Genomic DNA, 18,666 nt, shown 5'->3' with positions numbered 1-18,666 from the left:
CAGACGTGACGTGCAAGTGGAAGAGTGAACCGTTTTATAGGGTGCGCAATTACGCATGCGCCAACATCAGCTTCTCCAACCAGCTTCTCCGTAGCAGTCTAGTTCCCTCCCCCTCCTTCAGGGCCTTGTCCGAGTATCATTCTGCCGTCAAACCGTTGTTTCTGCAATATAATCCAGCTGCACCCAGAACAAGTATAAAAGAACCACATCGCAGCCGCGGAGATACCTTCATCATAAAATGACTTCGGTGGTAATATCTCAATGCCTTTTCTTGTGCTTTCACCATTGCTGCAATCATCGATGTTGACTTTGATCACGCGATCACGCGCTGTCGATCTTCACTGTCACTGACATGCTGTATTACACTTTTCTTCACGTTTTAAGAGCATACCGCGTACGACTGGATGCGACACTGATTCTACTGTTAATCTTTTACCCGTCCGTTATGACCATTATCTATGGTACAAGGTTGGAGAAACAACACTTAATATGCAGAGAGAATATAATGGGGGTTCCCAAACTTGTTGTTGTTGTGGTTGTTTAGGTGATTTTTATTTTTATTTTTTTAAGTCAAGTCAAATGTATTTCTATAGCTCTTCGTCACAAAAGAGTCTTAATTTGAGACTCTCAAATGAAGTGTTTCAAAAGGGCTTCGCCTTTGACAAGTATTAACATCCCGAACCGGCCTATTTTTTTCTTCTTGATTCGCGTCATCCATCCATTCATCCATCCTTCCATTTTCTTGACTGCTTCCTCACAAGTGTCGCGGGTGATTCGTGTCAATTGCAGAAAATGCGCCATGGTGGTCTTTGTCAGCGGTATACAGCAAAACAGGGTGGGCCAAAAGTACTGATACACTTAAAAAAAAAAAAACATAAATAAATACAAATAACCATTAATAGTGGTTAAGTTTTTTTCTTTTCTATTTTTTATTTTTATTTTTTTTTAACACAAATGCCATTAGTAATGGCTAAGAGCTGAGTCAAGGATGAAGTGGTGTTTACAATTTTACAGTTTTGGAAGACTGAAACTTAATTTTAAGAGAAAAACATGGGATGCAAAATAAGCAGGTCTAAAGGAAGGATGGAATGATGACAAACACTACAGAGAGGACGTTAGGGGGAAGGATGGAAGGTAGGCGGGGACAAGCCAAAAACAGGTCTAAAGCCCAATTTTAAGGTGGAAGGAAGGGGGGATGTCAGGAAAGGCGAAAATAGGTCTGAGGTGGAAGGACAGTTCGAGCGAAGGGAGGAGAAATATATATATTTTGAGGTAGAAAGGCGGCAAAGAAAAAGCAAGTCTGAGGGGAAATGGCGGAGGTTAAAAAGGAAGGCAGAAAGACGGAAGGAAGAAAGGTCAGGAGGGAAATAAGTAGAACAGGTCTGTGGTGGAAGGAAGGAAAAAAGTAAAGGCAAGCACACTTTATACACAAGGTAACAGTGTTTAACATGATTAAAACATATAAAACATTAACAAACAAGTACAGCATTCAAATATAGCTTACTACAATTACTAAAGGAACATACAATGCAAGAAAAAGGGAAGGAACTCAGGAAGGAGAAGACCCTAGGAAAAAAGTGTATCTGAGGGAAAGGAAGGCAGGAAAGGAATGATGGAAGGGTGCGAGTAAGAATGCTAAAATGAAAAGCAAATTTGAGGGATGGGAAAAACTGTAAATATAATCAAATGAAAACATTATACTCTCTTTTGTCCCACCCTGTAGCATATTTCTATTTGGAGCTGCAAAAGTTTGGGAAACCCCATTTTAGACGTTTGTATTTGTCCGTCCTGCAGTGTCCTAGTTTCTTTGTGGAGTAGAAGTAGGAACAAAAGCACCAGTCTTGCATAAAAGCCTTTTGTTTAGCCCCTCGTGGTGTTCTAATAGGTTACCAAGTTCACGTGCAGTACTATATGTGCCCATTACTTCACCACGGTTGTTAACGGTTAATAATCAATCGCCCTGTCTTTCTGTTATCACCTCCAGGCAGAGTTTGAGAAGGCAGCGGAAGATGTGAAGAACTTGAAGACGAGGCCCTCGGACCAGGAGTTGCTTGACCTCTACGGCCTGTATAAACAGGCAAACGTCGGCGACATTAACACCAGTATGACAAACCACATCCGTAATTCATTTATCGTTTTTTTCAGGGGTGGAACTACTTGGTGGCATCGCTTCAACCACCCCCACATCTATATGAAGATTTTGATAAACATGTTTCTGTGGTGCAGATCGAAATAAGTGTTGGGTGTACACACAGAAGATAAAAATCTTTCGTTGAAAGCGCTATATAGATAAAGTTGAGTTGAATAACAGTGAAGTATTTTATACTTGTAGTGAGCATTTACCTCACAATTTCTCGAGTTATGAGGCGAGCGAACGTATCATCTTTCTGGCTACGCCCCTGAATTTCTTAACACGATGCGATTTCATGTTTTCCAGATAGGCCGGGTATGCTCGACATGAAGGGGAAAGCCAAGTGGGATGCGTGGAACTCCAGGAAAGGTAAAAACCAAAATCTTTTGCAGTTAAATATAACAACTTTGTGTTTTTTAACCTGTCGTTTGTATTTCTGTGTACTGTCAGGAATGTCCAAGGAGGCCGCCGTGTCCGCCTACATCGCACTCACGAAGGAGCTCATCAGCAAACTGGGTTAATTAGAAGGGAATACTAACATGCTGTACTAAATAAAGGACTAAAAGTGAGGCTGCTATCAAGAAGAATAACATATTACAATGATGCAAAATTTTAAACTGTTCTTTTTTTGTGTAGCTTCTCTCCATTCAAAATTTGAATGTGTAGTGTATGCCAATTAGTACTCCATGTTTATGTGTAAATGTTAACCCGCTAATGTGCAGTAATGTCAAAAGTTAATTTAATCAAATTTTTAATCCGTACTAGTACAGAAAGACTGAAATACTGGTGATGGTATTAATGTTCATTCTTTCAAAATAAAACTTATGCACTGTCTTGCACATCGGATTTGTGGATCGTTTTTAGTAGAATTTGTAATCGTGATTTTGGCACATGTTTTGGATTATGAGTGTTTGACTTCCCAGCTAGCTAGTAATAGATGATATCATAACATAGTATGCTTTAGATTAGATAGCTAGACGATGTGGCGTGCTGTAGATAATGATGTACTCCTTATGGATTGCTAGTTGGATAGCTAGATGACACAGTAGGCTATGTTAAAGTCAGAAGGGATAAGCTTCAACTCTCCTGTGACACTAAGGAGGATAAACGCTATAGAAAATGGACTTGGTGATTTATATGCAGGTCTATGTTATATACAGATAAAGATATATATATTTTGTTTTGTGTAACATTAGGAAAATTATATCTGAAAATTGTGTGCAGGGTGCATTCATTTTAAAATACTGTTAAAAATATCTTACATTCTGACTAAAAAGAAAAGCGTCAAGATATTAAGATATATAGTACATGCTTTTCATTGGAAATGAGTGGTATTTTGGGTATTTCTTCACCTGGTTTTGTTTGTTAGAATTAAGAGACTTTTATTTTTACACATTTTATTTCGGAATGTACCGCTTCGATTTACCCCCATTTCACCTGTGCAGGCCGCCGCACTCACTCAACTCGATGAAATGTAGGGCAAGTGCCACAGAGCTGCGCATGCGCTGTGGTCTCAGTTCCGGGCTGCTTGAGGGGCAGTCGGTTAAAGGTGAACAGCGGGAACTAAACACGAATCCAAATTCACGCCAGAAGTATTAGTTTTCTTTTACGGGAAGCCTGTCGACATAATATCTTGGAGGTGAGTGAACCTTTACATTTTGCATACGAAGCACAGTGAGAGATACATATGTAAATCATGTAAACAAGTTAAGTCGAAATCATACAGAAAGCTAGCTAGACTTGGACTAACTACTGCGCTTTGTGTATAATGCAAATGTACCGTGCTTTTAAAACGTGCTTATTTTTTAGGCTGGCCAGTGATTATGCAATATCAAAAACGTAAACTTTTAGTTTATGAACAATATTACATAAGAAAAGTATGTCTGTCTGTCTGTTTCCCTGTCCCCATCCCTCCATCTAGTCTGTGCATCCGTCGGTCCGTCTGTCTTTGACTCCACCTTTCTATTCATCTATCCATCTTTCTTTCTTATTTTTTTACACTTTCTTTCAGTGTGAATCACTGACTTGAAGTGCCCGTGTGTTTTACAGGCAGAATAATAATAAAAAATGGCTAACCAGTTACCAGAACCGCAGCATGAGAGCACCTTTCAGTACCAAAACAACCTGCCTGCTCTACCTGTCCCCACACTAGAGGGCAGCCTCTCCAAGTACCTGGATGCAGGTGATACTCTTGCTTTATATCAATGAGAGAGAACTTACATTATATCTTGTGTCTTTGTGCCCTCCGTCTCCGTAAGGAAATCTAATGAGATACTTTCCAAAAAGATTATTATACGTCTCCCTCTGAATTTACAAGGATTGAAATTAGAATATTTTGGCCTTCTCTTGTCGTACAAAAAGCAATGAGTGCACCATAATTAACAATCATAACTAACTACATTTTCCCTTGTTTGTTATATAAATATAATTATACAATGCTGACATTTCAAGATTACGAACTTTGGACAGTGCAAGAACATGATGTGGTGTAATGTGAATATGCAGCATGGTCAGTTACTACATTACTTATTCATTTGTTTTATACAGGGTGTTCCAAAAAATAGAAGTTCATTCCAATTTTCACTCTAATATGAATTGTGTAAAAACTATTGCAGTTTAATGTTAAACTTAGGTTCATGATTATTTAATGGTTTACTTTAAGAAAAGAAATACTGTACAGTGTGTACATACAAGTAGAATGCATGTTTGGAGATGGCACAAAAAAAATTGTGGAGGACGAAAAGGAAAACCTGTGTCACATAATTGCAAAAAAAGCTTATTAAATTGGTTAGGAAATCTATTTACGTTGGAATATGTTGTCAAAATTTTTAGAAATGTATAGTTTTTTTTTTATTTTTTATTTTTTTTTTTTTTGTTTGTTTTTTCAGCCTGAGGCTTGTTTAATTTTGCTCAACCAGGGTGCCCAAGTACTCTACGATCCCTTGTTCAAAGTCAATATCGTCCAGGCGTATAAAGTGACAGGCATCTACCACAAGATGGCAGCATAAGCCTAGGTTCAATTAACCTGTGTTACAAACATATCAAAGATAACGAATATTTTGTTTGTCTGTGGGAACATAATTGGAAATGGGCAGTTTTTGTTGGGTTGTATGAGGGTGTGTTTTTATGACTCAATGCTAGCTTTAAGTCAAATCTGCATGGACTTTACTGAACAACTCACTCTGAATTTTTCATTGTTTGCCATCAGTTCGTCCATTTGCATCCGACCAAGAGTTTAAAGCTACTGTTGATATTGTGCGGGCATTTCAAGAGGGAATTGGCAAAGAGCTGCACCACAAACTACTCCAGAGAGCCAAGACCAGGAGGAACTGGGTTTGTTGCAGTTCCATAGATGATGTAATCATGCTACGATGCTCACGATTTAATGGTGAATGATTTGGATTGTTCTAGCTGGAAGAGTGGTGGTTAGACACTGCGTACCTGGAGGTGCGCATCCCATCTCAGCTTCACGTGAACTTCGGTGGCCCGGCTCCCTATTTGGAGCACTGCTGGCCTCCCGCAGAAGGAACTGAACTGGAGAGGGCCAGTATTAACGTCTGGCACACGCTACAGTACTGGGACCTCATTTACAAGTAGGATGCAAGTACACATGTAAATAAGTCAGTTTCCAACATTGTGATAAATGTTCTTGGCTGGTTGCGGGATTTTTAGGGAGAAAATGGCCCCTCAGAAAGCTGGTAAGATGGCGTTGGATATGGACCAGTTCAGAATGCTATTTTGTACCTGCAAAGTACCTGGAGTTAAGAAGGACACCATCTACAACTATTTCAAGACAGGTATAGTATGTCTCAAAATGTCTTTTTTTTTTTTTTTTTTTTTTTTTTTTTTTTTTTTTAATTTATTTATTTATTTTTTTTATTTATTTTACCTAAAGAGAACTCTGTTCGAAGTTGGAGCACCATCGGTCGTGGTTAGCATGTCTGTCTTACATCTCACCCAAAGGATAACTGGTAGAGAAAATCAAATGGATTAATGAAAATTCTCAGGTTTGATGGTTTTGTGTCACAGAGCGAGAAGGTCATTGCCCGTCCCACCTGGTTGTAATGTGTCGTGGACGGATTTTCACGTTTGATGCGCTTTGTGACGGCGAAATCCTCACACCGCCAGAAATCCTCAGGTAACAGTAAGAGTTACCGGTAGTGTATGACAATAAAGAGACAAAACCCAATCCAGTCTCTTGTACTTTCCTCTAGAAAGTGAATGAATGCATTGAAATGTAATCTGGTATTACGTGTGATATAAAGAACCAGTGTGATATAATTTTAAGATCCATTTCAGACAACCAATAGCAAATGCTGACATTTTTTGTTTGGATTCACTTGGGCAGGCAGCTGAGCTATGTGAAAGAGTGCTGTGAGTGTCGGCCAGATGGCGATGGTGTTGCTGCTCTTACTTCGGATGAAAGGACACGATGGGCAAAGGTTTGGAGACTGAAACTCACGAGTTACAAAATTAGCTACATCAACGTGATATGCGTTCTGGGGCTGGGTCTAAAATATTGATATATCAATATCGAATCGATATATCTTTTCATAGTCCAATATCAATTCATAAAACCATTAATCGATTCTTTTAATACAGTTTTTTCCCCTCATAAATTCATGTGCCGACCAATTAATCAGCCGCCGATTATAATTGGCTGATTATTGGCCTTCAAACATCGGCCAAAACAATCGGCCAATTGAGCTAAACGGACGATTATTGTCGAAGAAAGCCGGAGTTTACGACGCTGTTAAAGTACCCTGAATGCACAATTCGCTTGCGTAGCATTAGCAACTAGCAAGTGTGTAGCGGTGTAGCGTATGTTATTCTGCTTATTTTGTTGTCACTAAGCGTCCTTTAAGATGTTTAATGACACCGCAGTTGGAGTTAACTGTAAAACAAAATACATAACGTTAAGAATGACATCTGTATATTTAAATAGAAAACACGCTTCAGTTTTAAAACATTGTTAGCCTAGCGCTAACAGAAAGTTAGCAAATGCTAATGTGAAGTTAGCATTGACTTTGGGAGTGTTTTTCCTTCAAATAACGAATCAAATCGGGCCCTACTGAATTGAATCGAATCGATTTTGGAACTCTGAATCGATACCCAGCCCTATTATTAAAGAACCTGCATTTTCAAAAATAATGCTCAATTTTGATTTAACATAGTCAGAGATTTCAGAGACGGTCCAATATTTTCAGTGTCTGTCTTACCGCCACCTACAGGATAGGAGTGGCATGGCACATCATGATTTTTACAGACAAGATTAATTTGTTTAAACTTTCTAGTCATTGAATGTGCAGATGTAGCGAATGAAGTGTCCAGTGTATTTTTCATTATTTAGTGAGAATTGAAGATGTTAGCAAACTGTTCTTTCCAATTACTTGTGCAGGCCAGGGAGCATCTCATTAGCATTGATCCTCACAATGAAAGCCTCCTCGAGACCATCCAGAGCAGCCTCTTCTTAATATCTCTAGATGACGCCAAGCCATACTGCTCTGCAGACAACTACACAAACGTATAGACCCCCTATTTCAAAACGTTTCTCTCGTTTGATTTAATGAGCTCATTGTTTAAAAAATGAAAATTGTCAATGCAGATTGCAGTGGAAGCGCTGACAGGCGACCCCACCATTCGCTGGGGAGACAAATCCTACAATTCGCTTGTGTTCGCCGACGGAACATTTGGATCCAATTGTGATGTGAGCATTTCAATTTAAAAAGCCCACTGCAGCCGATAAAGAAAACAATGTAAACGGTTGATGTTCTTTTGCAGCATGCGCCATATGATGCAATGGTTCTGGTGTCCATGTGTTGGTATGTTGACCAGAAACTGAAAGCTACAGAGGGCAAATGGAAGGTAGACATGGACTTATTCTTGATATGCAAATACTTTGTACCCCAAAGTAGCTTTTATTTCTCATGATAACAGTTTCTCTTTCTTTTTTTTCTCTTCTTTTCTAACATGACCACCTTCAGGGCTCAGACAGAGTCCGATCTATGCCTTTACCTAAAGAGCTTGTTTTTACTGTGGATCAAAAAGTCTTGAGTGACATTAGCCACGCCAAACAGCAATATCTACAGACGGTAAGTCAGTATGACTTTTAGATAACACTTAGATAGTAGTTAGAGGTTGGAATTGGTGAGTGATAATATGTAATGATAACCATGCAGTTGAAGATTGCAATGCATGCGTTCTATTGACTGTTTGTCCATTATTCAACATAAGCAACATTTGTAAGATCAACATATCAGAAATGTGAATCTCAAGTAAGTAAAATAGCTTATACATATTATAAGGTTTTCCTAACTTGTGTATTTCAAGACTCCAATTAGAAATTTGCTTTCACCTGGGACCCAAACTGACACCATGCTTTTACCATAGCATCCACCTATATTGTACATATATGAATGATAACGTGCACTATAGATAGTAATTTAGTATACTACACATATTTAGTGCTGATCATTTGTGTGCCTTTTTGGTGATGAATAAAACGTCATCATAATTTTACTCTGCTGGTCTACTGCAGCCGTGCATAATGCACACACCAGAAACTCCCACTGGTTGTTAAGTTAGGGAATACAAATTGTCACATGAATAAGTCAACATGAGAAAAATAATTAACAATGGTGTTTCAAAGTCAGGTTGGATGTTGGTGTATCGTATTGTAATGTGATTTCATTATATTTTGTCCCAGCTGTCATGTTCATATTTGCACCAATGTTGTTGTTGGCTTTCCAGGCACAGGACCTCCAGATTGTGTGTCACGCCTTCACGGGTTTGGGGAAATCAGCAATCAAGAAGAAGAATCTACACCCTGATACATTTGTTCAGCTGGCCATGCAACTGGGCTACTACCGCATGCACAAAAAGTACGTGGTAAACTATCATGCTAAAAACATGTCTATCATTGGTGGGCAAAGTAACTCGATTTTGAATGATTTTGCAAGGCACACAGAATATTGTGTTCTATTACTATAAAAACATGGAACCTACCAAAAGAAAGATTAGAGTCTCTTCTTTCATCAAGAAAAAAAGTATATTTGTATCTGTTTCCGTTTTGCGGCAATTAGCATTAGAATAAAGCTAAGTTCCCTCATTATTCACAAACCTGATGTAAACACTGGGGAAAAGTGGTTGTTGCAACATGGCCCTGGTTGATCTCTTACACTCTGCTGCCACCTGCTGGCCATTTTTTTGAAATAATTACCATTGCTTGAAGCGACCTTTTCAGGTCAGAGGCTGCATCAAAGCCTTCTGTATGCTCTGGCATACAAAAAAAAAAGTCTAAATACGTTTTTGGGACCATGGTAGTATTTAAAATAGAACGTATTTATACATTTTGGGAGCATATGAGTTAAGCAGAAATCTTTACCTGCCCCTGGCCTACATTATATCAATAATTTCCTCGAAATTTCTGCTCTTGTCCCTCAGAGTAGGAAGTTGCTATGAAACGGCAACGACCCGCAGGTTCTACCACGGCAGGACAGAGACGATGCGACCTTGCACCAGCGAGGCACTCAGCTGGTGTAAAGCCATGATGGACCCCATATGCGAGGTGATCCGGCATATGGCACAAGCATTGTGACCACTTCACGTGACCTGCTTAATCAGTATTATCTCATCAGATACATGACAAGAGAAAAGCCATGATGCAAGCCTTCAACAAACACAATAAGCTGATGGCAGAAGGTCAAGAGGGCAAAGGTTGGTGTCTAATTGCCATCAACAGTAAGGTCTTCTCCTAATGATGAAGCATAATCATGTTGTCACCAGGTTTTGACAGACATCTTCTTGGACTCTATCTCATCGCCAAGGAAGCGGGATATCACACTCCTGCGCTCTACACAGATCCCCTTTACGCAAAGAGGTAACGTTAAATACGATGAAGCTGCTAGTTTTAATTGGATCCATTTGTGGGAATAAGTAATTTCTTTTGTTTGTCCTTGCAGTGGAGGTGGCGGGAATTTCGTGCTGTCATCCAGTCTGGTGGGCTACACGACAGTCCTGGGGGTTGTTGCTCCTATGGTTCATCATGGCTATGGTTTCTTCTATCGCATCAACAGTGACAGGTATCTTCACTTAAGTGGTATCCCTCAATGCAGATTGCTCAGTAGAAGACGTAAACACAACCTTTGAATTGGGGGAAACTTCAGCTCAAGTGTATTTAGCTTTCTCTTATATCCTTCATGAATGACAGTCTTTGAGACTTCACATTGAGTTAGAATTTACTTAGATTTTTCTTGTGAATTTTTTTTTTGAACGAGTTTTGTCTGTTTTTGGATGACAAAAGAAACGGGAAATATAGCTTTTTGAGACATAGGTAAGCCTTTAACACTTATCTATCATGGCTGTACAGTAGAAATTGGCTAAGTTGACAAAAATCATAAACGAAAGAGCAAGTAAATGAGCTGTATGGAATCTTCATGTGAGGAGACTCACCTCCCAGGTACAAGCGAGTAATCTCCCTCGACAAATTTGTCACTGTGTCATCCGTAAAAGTCAAGGGTGAGTACAAAATTTGTTGTTTTTGTTTCACTGTTCACAGCGATGAACTTTTTTACATATGTACTGTATGAATGTTTTACGCGATGCAACTTGCGTCCCAAGCAGAGGGAGGATCCTCTCTGCTTTTCCTTTACATGTCAGATTGTTAAAATGATCCAAATAGTATTGCCAATGCTGTAAATGCTGTATGGATGGATCAAACTAAAATATAGGATTTGTAGTAATGAAGACAGTGGAACATCCGTTTTCGTATGCCCTAGTTTTAATATGTTTCAGTGATGTTTTTTTTTTTTTTTCGTCTAAATTTTCTCCCGAATTTTTATTTTTTTTAACACCTGGTTGGCTTTCATACGTTAAAAAAAAACGTACAACTGGCATTTTTCCCCCCTGGAATTGTGTTCTTCTGATTTTTCCGATTTCATAAGGTGTGCTAAATGTCACTGTGGCTGACTGGTTGGGGATAACCGCTCTGACTCGGAGCGCACCAGTTTATTGTAAATACACACTCCCTATAATCAGCACCTGTGGATAAATCCAATATATATATTTTATTTTCCCACCTTGCAGGATTGTGATCTCCGTCTCGGCATGGAAATCCTGCCGCCAGACAGATGCTGCAACGTTGTTCAACAATTTCTCCAACTCCATGCATGACATGTTTCATCTGGCGACTACATCACAGCTTTAAGTATTCGCTCGCACCAAGAGACAGTGGAGTTTTCCGTTAAGTACTGTTGAGTCACCTGCTCTTCTTCCCCAATGTGAATAGCACCAACCAATGCAACTGTTGAGAATGACTCTGTAGTTTTTAGTCTGTTTGTTGAATGTGTACATTGCTAGGGAACTGTTTTAGTTTTAAAGTGGTATTTTGAGCCCTGAATGCTCACTTTTTCTATATTCTCTACAAAGCTCTCAAACATTAGCCGAGGTGATTAATAACATTCCGCTGACACCCCGAGAAAGCTTAGAAGCTGATTTCGTCAAGTAGCGGTCAGCGGCCTTCACTTGCTCAACTGCACAGAGTGAGCAGGCATTTATTAGAGGTAAGTTGTTTATTGCATCATAGATCTTTATTTGTACAAGTGCGTTTTTGTAACACTTCATATGACAATACTATTTTAATGGTACATTCTAATAAATTAGCAGTATACAAACGTATTTGTGCAAATTGTTTAATTTTTCCATTCATTGAATTACAGCATTGTCATTCACTCCCATAGCCCAACTGTGTAGTGACCAGCATGTGATACACTCCCTTTTTGGCTAGCAGCTGCTGATGTGTCCCTTGTTCAACCACCACCCCTCCCTGAAAGACAGCGATTCGGTCTGCATTTTGGATGGTGGACAGACGGTGGGCTACGATGATACACGTCCTGCCCTGCCGAGCTTTGTCCAAAGTCTCTTGTACCACCTGGATCAAGAAAAAATTGGGAGGTCCAAAATCAAAATGGATTTATACCCAGCAGCCAAATGTGGAGCTATTCAAGACAAGAAGGAAAAAAAAAAATCCACCTTCTCATTCTCAGCATCAAGGGCAGACGTGGCCTCATCCAGAAGCAAAAGTTTGGGGTTACGGAGGATGGCTCGCGCTATGGCTATTCGTTGTTTCTGGCCACCTGACAGCTGGGTCCCCTTGTCACCTGCCTGGGTGTCATACTTCTGCTCCAGCAAACACAGAAAACATCACATCAGTGCATGAAACATAAAGTCATAATGTTATTCTGAACCTTTGAATTTGAAAGTGAAAAGGTGTGAAAAGTTCTTTACAGTTCCCTTAAAAAATAATTGTTTGATACAAAAACGTGATTTACCTTTGGCAAGTTTTCTATGAAGTTGTGAATGTTGGCTGCTTCAGCAGCTGCCTTAATCTCTTCTCTGGTAACAGTACGACTGTTGTCTCCGTAGGCGATGTTTTCAGCCAAGCTGCAGTCAAACAGAACAGGCTCCTGGGACACAATACCTATCTGAGACCTCAGCCAGTAGATATTCAGCTCTTTCACGCTTACAGAATCAAACATCTGGGAGACAAGATCACAAAAATGTGAAGTTACTGAGGCAAAGTTTCCCAACCAAGTCCCCGTAAAGTACCAAATTATTTGGATCAAGTCACAAGGTAGGCCAGAATAACCCAGATCAACTCGAGTTGTCCAAAAATCTACACTAGGCAAAAGTTATTTTAACCAAGTTTCAATCAAGCATGTTGCTCTGCGTCATCAGCGCAGCAGGAACAAAAGGTGTACGTAATTTTCTTCTCACCACGTTCCCTTGCGTAGTGTCGTAGAACCTTTCCAGAAGCTGAATGGTGGTGCTTTTTCCACAGCCGCTGCTTCCTACCAGGGCCAGCGTCTCTCCCTTGCTCACCGTCAGATTCAGCCCTCGAAGGACGGGTACATCAGGGCGTGAGGGGTAGTTAAACTTAACACCCTCAAATTGCACATTGCCATCAAATTGGTCCTGGAGTTTTAAGGAAAGAGACAGCCTTACTTTATTATTATTGTAGACCTGTAAACTGGGTTGCAGAGTACTAGTTGGCAATGTTTTGGTGCTTACCAATGACTGTCCCTCATGTGAGAGATTATCAATGGCAGGATTTGTGTTCAGAAGCATCATGATGTGAGCAGCTGATATTTTGGCTTTTGCATAGTTTGGAGAAAGAGAAATGGCCTCTCCAAGAATTTTTGAACCATATAGAATTGCCAGCATCACTCTGAAAGTGGAAGTCAGTTTACATATGACTAATCAGAGATGATCCCATTAGGATTATATAAACATATTTTCTTTTTTTATTGTAAATGTAATTGAACGACAGGAAAAATGTAGAAGTGTGGAAGACAAAATGAATTGAATGAACATTGTCACTTTCAGGTGAAAACCAATCGTGTATCTGTGTTCTTTAATTCTAATTCTTTGACGATATTGATTTGCTCAATGGCTGCATGTATTTGAAAGGATGGCCTTCCTCCCAACAATGCTAGTTTTGGCATGCCAGCATTTTTATATAGAGGGAACCGAGTAAAAATTCTACAGGATTAATTGCTGATGTGAAATACAATACATGCAAAGATTTCCTGATCATTAATGCCCACACTGTTAAAGCAGTCCATAATGAGGAGATGTTGCTTACAGAAATACTGCCTGAACGTCCATCCGGCCATGCACAATAAGCCAAGCTCCAAATGAGAAACATGCTGCATAACCAAAGCAAAGAATGCCGTCGGATAAGCCAAGGACTAAACCATGCACATGGGCTGTTTTCTCTGAGTTTCTGTAGAGAGAGGGAAGCATTGAATAGAATATTTCAGAATAAATAGGTGCGTTAAATATTCATGGAAAGGGGATTGATTTTCTGACATACCTGTACAGAACTTGGAGGTTATTTTCATACAAAGATTCAAAGGTGGGTTCTCTTGTCAGAGATGCAACTGTACGGATATTCTCAATAGCTTCGGTGACAATCTGAAGCGGATCCATGAAAATATTACATGTTGTATGTGTACCTGCAGGATCTTTGGCTAACTGAATGCCCACCTTTCCAGCCTTCTCCATCTCATTCTTGTCCTTGGCTGCTTTTCCAGCTATCATCTGCATCTTTAAAGTTCCAACTGCAACTATGATTGGCACTAACACCAGTATGAGCAGGGTCAGTTCCCAGCCATACAAAAATGAGATCATTAAATTGCTGCCGATGCTACTTATAATCTGGACCACTGTGGCCAAATGTTGTCCTGTAACCTGAGCAGAGTTGAAAGGTGATTACTAATGCGGTGACAACCTGTGTAAGAGAGAACTGTGTTACCCCTTGTACTTGAGCGGCGTCTAAGGCCAGCCTTGTTGTGAGCGCACCAACACTGTTTTTGGGGTCATCAAACCAGCCGAGGTCCTAATAAGATACAAATAATAAAAAGGTAAAAATAATCAAAAGCAACTCCTTTACTTTTTAACCTTTAGCTGCTGAAAGGTTTATTGAGCAATATCTGTTCTTAACCTCCCCTATAGCCATAAGCTTTGGGTAGCGATTAAAAAAAAAAAAAAAATGAGCATTGGAAATGAGTTTCCTCTTCTGGTTAACTCCTTGAGCTAGAGAGAGGAACTCATCCATTTAGGAAAGACTCAGAATAGAGCCGCTGTTCCTCCACGGGAGGATATTTGGGCATGAGACGAGGCCTCAGGGCAAACCTAAGACAGGCTTGAATATGTATCATTTCTTGCCTGAGAATACCTCATTGTGCTCCCAGTGGAGCTGTAGGCACTGGCTGAAAACAGGAAAGTCTGGGCATCCTTGCAGAGACTGCTGTTCCTACGACCCGGACTGGGATGAGCGAATGAAAATAGATTGATGGATGGAATTCAATTCAAATGTTCCTCACGTATACAACAATCCCAATGAAAATATTGTATTCTTTTGGGACCATGTTTGCATGTGCTCTTATTGAACGCTGTCACATGCAGTAGACGTTCTGCATGGTCACATTGTCTCCTTGGAAATCACTGTTCCATTTACCTGCCTCATCATTGTCTTGAAAGCTGCAAGTCTCAGTTTCATGGTCAGGATCTGTCCGGATTTGTCAAAACAGAAACCCTGTAAAATTGAAAGACACAAGAACACTTGAACACTTAATTTGTGTAGATGATGCAACACCTCAGAGTGTAATCGCAACAGAAATGCAGAGCGACTGGAAGAGTCACAGAAAGGCATATTTGAAAATCATGTTCCTTTTTGGACCTTTCCATGTGTAGGTTGTATGTTCTCCCTGTTAATGTGTGTTATCTACCATTGCCAACAACTTGATTTTCCACAGTCCAAAAATGTGTATGTTAGGTTCACTAAATCGTTGAAAAACCCGCAAAATAGCGAGCTATAACCCAAGATAAACCCCCGTAATGTAGGAATTTTGGACCCAAATACAAATCCGCGATATAGTGAATCTGCAATAACCAAGAAGTACCGAGGGACCACTGTATTCCTACCTGTAGAAACTTGGCAAAAAAAGATACAAATCCAAGAACAGCACACATAAGGCAAAGGTGTTCTGCATTCTCTTTCATCAGCTCTTGATCAAGCTCAGTAAATACCTGAAAGTTTGCAAGAGGAGGTTTATTTATTCAGGGGTGTCCTTAAAAAAAAGTCCTTCCTGAAGTACTGTACAATAATGTTGCTTGGCAGCAGTTGTAACCTACACCGATGAACTTTGAGAGGATGATCGCGTACATAGGATGGATTATTCCAGTGACGGCAGCAGAAATGATCCCCAACAAAATGTAACGCCACTCAGGAAGGTTGAAACGCATAACTTTAAGTAACGACAAAGGCGGGCCATTTTCATCCTGCAGTAAATGAGGAGAGAGTGCTGGATCATGTTACAATTTATTCTCTGCTAGATATGGAAAGCACCAAAATCACCTCCGTTGTCTTGCCTTTGTCATCAACCAACTTTTCAATCTCTTTGTTTTGGTCTAAGAATGCAGAGGAAGACCTTTTTGATGACTTTCTTCTACATGTGGAAGATTCAGAGGAAGTTTTGGCTTTTTCAATCTGCATACAATTCTGCTGATCCTCATTCTTATCTTTCTGAAAGGTCTGCAAGACAGAGAAAACCAAAAGGTTTATCATATACTGCATGAATGCCCCCCCCCCCCCCCCCCCCAATTCTAGTATTACCTGCATAGAAATGAGAGTATGGTAGACACCATTTTTTGCCATTAGCTGGTCATGAGTCCCCAGCTCGACAACCTCTCCATTTTGGAAGCCAGCAATCATGTCAGCATTTCTTATAGTTGAAAGGCGATGGGCCACAATTATGGTGGTAGGACCCTGTCTAACCTGTACAAGTGATAGAAAAGATTTTGTGTATGCTACTACATTGATATACAGTATCTTGAAATCTCTTCTGTACAGAGGTCATTAGGTGTTTTTATGGTTCCTTAACTAGTGTTGACGATCTCAGTTGATTTCTGGGCATCAATGTCAGTCTTACTGGCAGAAATTGGTCTATTTTTTTTTTTTTTTTAAGTGGAAGTGGTGACTACAGTATGGGTGTTCATACCTTGTCGAGTGCATCTTGTACAATTGTCTCACTCTCAGCATCAAGAGCAGATGTTGCTTCATCCAGCAGAAGGATTTTGGGGTTACGGACTAGCGCACGGGCAATAGCAATTCTCTGCTTCTGTCCTCCACTCATGTGAGTCCCTCGGTCCCCAACCAACGTCTCAAACTTCTGCTCAACAACAACAATCTCATAATTGCTTGTGAAAAGTTTGTTAGTAGAAGACGTGCTGTCATACATCAGGAAGGTTCATGATGAAGTCATAAGCGTTGGCCGCTCTGGCAGCTTGCTCTAACTCCTGCTGCGTCACATCGGTCCGGCCATATCTGATGTTTTCAGCTATGGTAGTAGCAAAAAGGACGGGCTCTTGACTCACCACGCCAATCATCGCTCGCAGGTGTCAAATATTGAGAGAACGAATGTCGTGGTCGTCAATAGTTATCTACAAATAAGGAGAGGAATGGGATTCTTTTCAAATGTTTTGATTCTTGCAATATTGTGACTGAATCTTCTTTTGCGTGGAGGGTTTTAGGAATGTGTACACACAAATCCCTCTTGAGGATCATAGAATCTCTGCAACAGCTGAATGGTGGTGCTTTTACCACAGCCACTGCTTCCCACTAAGGCAATGGTCTGTCCACTCTTCACACTCAGGGACATGTTGTTTAATACCTGCAAATGTGTATGGTTATGAAAAGGCATATGAATGAATCTGATTGGATGAGGTTAAACACTGACAATGAGGAGCTTACTTTGACTTCTGGCCTGGAGGGGTAGTTAAAGTTGATGTTCTTGAACTCTACGTTTCCAATGACTGAGTCAGGCTTGAAGCCACTTTCCGAATAGCTGTCAATGGTCGGTTTCTGTAGAGTAAAATGTTTTGCTTCTCTTGAGCTCAGTTGTGGTATGATGTTTGCTTACAGTGGATAAAAGGAATTCTATATCATGAACAAGCAAACCAGTTCTTTTTATATTTCAGATCCAGGAACAAGTCTTATTTTGTTCCATCCTTCCTTAGTATTTTGAGCAGTGTATGTTTAGGTGGTTTAAGCGAGTGGTCAAGGTACACGAGTGGTATTGGATGCTGCTGAATTTTTGATGGCAATCTTGAGAAAGCAAAGTGAAAGCCAGTTGATATAGAAAGGGGGGGAATGAATCTCTTCTTACACTGTCAATGATGTTGTACACTTGGTGTGCAGCTCCTTGGGCAATTACAAAGGACTCGGCGTTAGGGGAGGTCTGCCCCAAGGCGAATGCTCCAATGAGCAAAGTAAATAAAACCTGAAGACAAAAACATTACTAGATTCAAACTTCGATCTGAAATGTTTTGCATAGGGGAACATTTTACATTTCACATTTGAAAAACAACATTTTATGAAGCTACTGCAATGAAATGCACTCCTGATCATGCTGCATGAATGGCCTGAAAGTCTTGTGATATTTATCCATTTACGTTTGGTCTGTAACAGAGTAACAAGTAATACTTTTTGACACCTCTCTACTTAAATTACTTTATACACCGTACTGGAATGATCAGAGCTCTGTTATCAAATGACTTCTTGGCCAGCAGCTCGCATTTTATTAAAGACATGTCGATGGGAATTCATATGTTAAATAAAAGTTGTATAAAAATAAAATGAGGTGATAATATCTTAACTCACTGTGAGTACAGTTCCAATGGTGTAATCATTATCTTTGCTCAGAATGAGTGTACTTCCATACCAGAAGGCCAGCGCATAAGTCAGGTAGATCATCAAGGAGGTAAAGCCAATGATCAAGTTTGAACTTGTCAACTTCTTTATTCCCATTTTCTTTGCATCCTCCAAACTCTTACGATATCTGTAAAATGGTGATTAGACTGAATAATTTGCACTGGTTCAATAAAAACAAGTGTGGCTAATGCCTGCATCTGGCATAGTCATATAGGTGGACTTTTTCTTTCTGTTGCTAACAATGTTTAGAGCATATCCGAGA

General features: G+C 40.0%; 1 protein-coding gene and 1 pseudogene across 5 annotated transcripts in view; one reads left to right on the top strand and one right to left on the bottom strand.

Annotated features, from left to right (window-relative positions):
- Positions 1-50: 50 nt before the first annotated feature.
- Positions 51-11,806, top strand: LOC144021914 (acyl-CoA-binding protein-like). 4 transcript variants are annotated; one of them, XM_077526182.1, is made up of 18 exons: positions 51-250; positions 1,985-2,102; positions 2,438-2,500; positions 5,340-5,464; positions 5,543-5,724; positions 5,804-5,928; positions 6,161-6,269; positions 6,480-6,573; positions 7,530-7,655; positions 7,737-7,838; positions 7,913-7,996; positions 8,116-8,223; positions 8,882-9,012; positions 9,575-9,698; positions 9,769-9,847; positions 9,917-10,010; positions 10,093-10,212; positions 11,216-11,806. In XM_077526182.1, the coding sequence occupies exons 1-18, from the start codon at positions 239-241 to the stop codon at positions 11,334-11,336; spliced, it is 1,917 nt and encodes a 638-aa protein (XP_077382308.1). In that variant the 5' UTR covers positions 51-238; the 3' UTR covers positions 11,337-11,806. The 4 variants fall into 4 exon arrangements, with proteins under 4 accessions (XP_077382308.1, XP_077382307.1, XP_077382306.1 ...); XM_077526179.1 differs by lacking the exons at positions 51-250; positions 1,985-2,102; positions 2,438-2,500 and adding exons at positions 3,612-3,770; positions 4,181-4,313; XM_077526181.1 differs by lacking the exons at positions 5,340-5,464; positions 5,543-5,724; positions 5,804-5,928; ... (10 more) ...; positions 10,093-10,212; positions 11,216-11,806 and adding an exon at positions 2,582-2,970 and having other exon boundaries at positions 67-247.
- Positions 11,546-18,666, bottom strand: part of LOC144021909 (ATP-dependent translocase ABCB1-like) — a 23,736-nt pseudogene continuing 16,615 nt past the window's right edge. Inside the window, exons 9-28 of the transcript XR_013284214.1 lie at positions 18,354-18,531; positions 17,860-17,973; positions 17,445-17,555; positions 17,239-17,364; positions 16,931-17,134; positions 16,693-16,863; positions 16,308-16,469; positions 16,050-16,226; positions 15,827-15,973; positions 15,617-15,721; positions 15,150-15,227; positions 14,445-14,528; positions 14,177-14,380; positions 14,004-14,104; positions 13,773-13,913; positions 13,199-13,355; positions 12,905-13,102; positions 12,460-12,666; positions 12,161-12,307; positions 11,546-12,059 (exon numbers count right to left, since the gene is read on the bottom strand). The product of XR_013284214.1 is annotated as an ATP-dependent translocase ABCB1-like (transcript). The remainder of the gene's footprint in view (positions 12,060-12,160; positions 12,308-12,459; positions 12,667-12,904; positions 13,103-13,198; positions 13,356-13,772; positions 13,914-14,003; positions 14,105-14,176; positions 14,381-14,444; positions 14,529-15,149; positions 15,228-15,616; positions 15,722-15,826; positions 15,974-16,049; positions 16,227-16,307; positions 16,470-16,692; positions 16,864-16,930; positions 17,135-17,238; positions 17,365-17,444; positions 17,556-17,859; positions 17,974-18,353; positions 18,532-18,666) is intronic.

Source organism: Festucalex cinctus, chromosome 7, assembly GCF_051991245.1.
Source record: "Festucalex cinctus isolate MCC-2025b chromosome 7, RoL_Fcin_1.0, whole genome shotgun sequence".
Lineage (NCBI taxonomy): Eukaryota > Metazoa > Chordata > Actinopteri > Syngnathiformes > Syngnathidae > Festucalex > Festucalex cinctus.
This window is presented reverse-complemented; position numbering and strand designations above follow the sequence as displayed.

Bases quoted from the DNA above. Each gene is read 5' to 3' on its own strand.
- LOC144021914 (XM_077526182.1), top strand. The intron at 5,725-5,803 runs GTAGGATGCAAG...CGGGATTTTTAG, and splicing joins TACTGGGACCTCATTTACAA to GGAGAAAATGGCCCCTCAGA. The intron at 6,574-7,529 runs GTTTGGAGACTG...TTACTTGTGCAG, and splicing joins AAAGGACACGATGGGCAAAG to GCCAGGGAGCATCTCATTAG.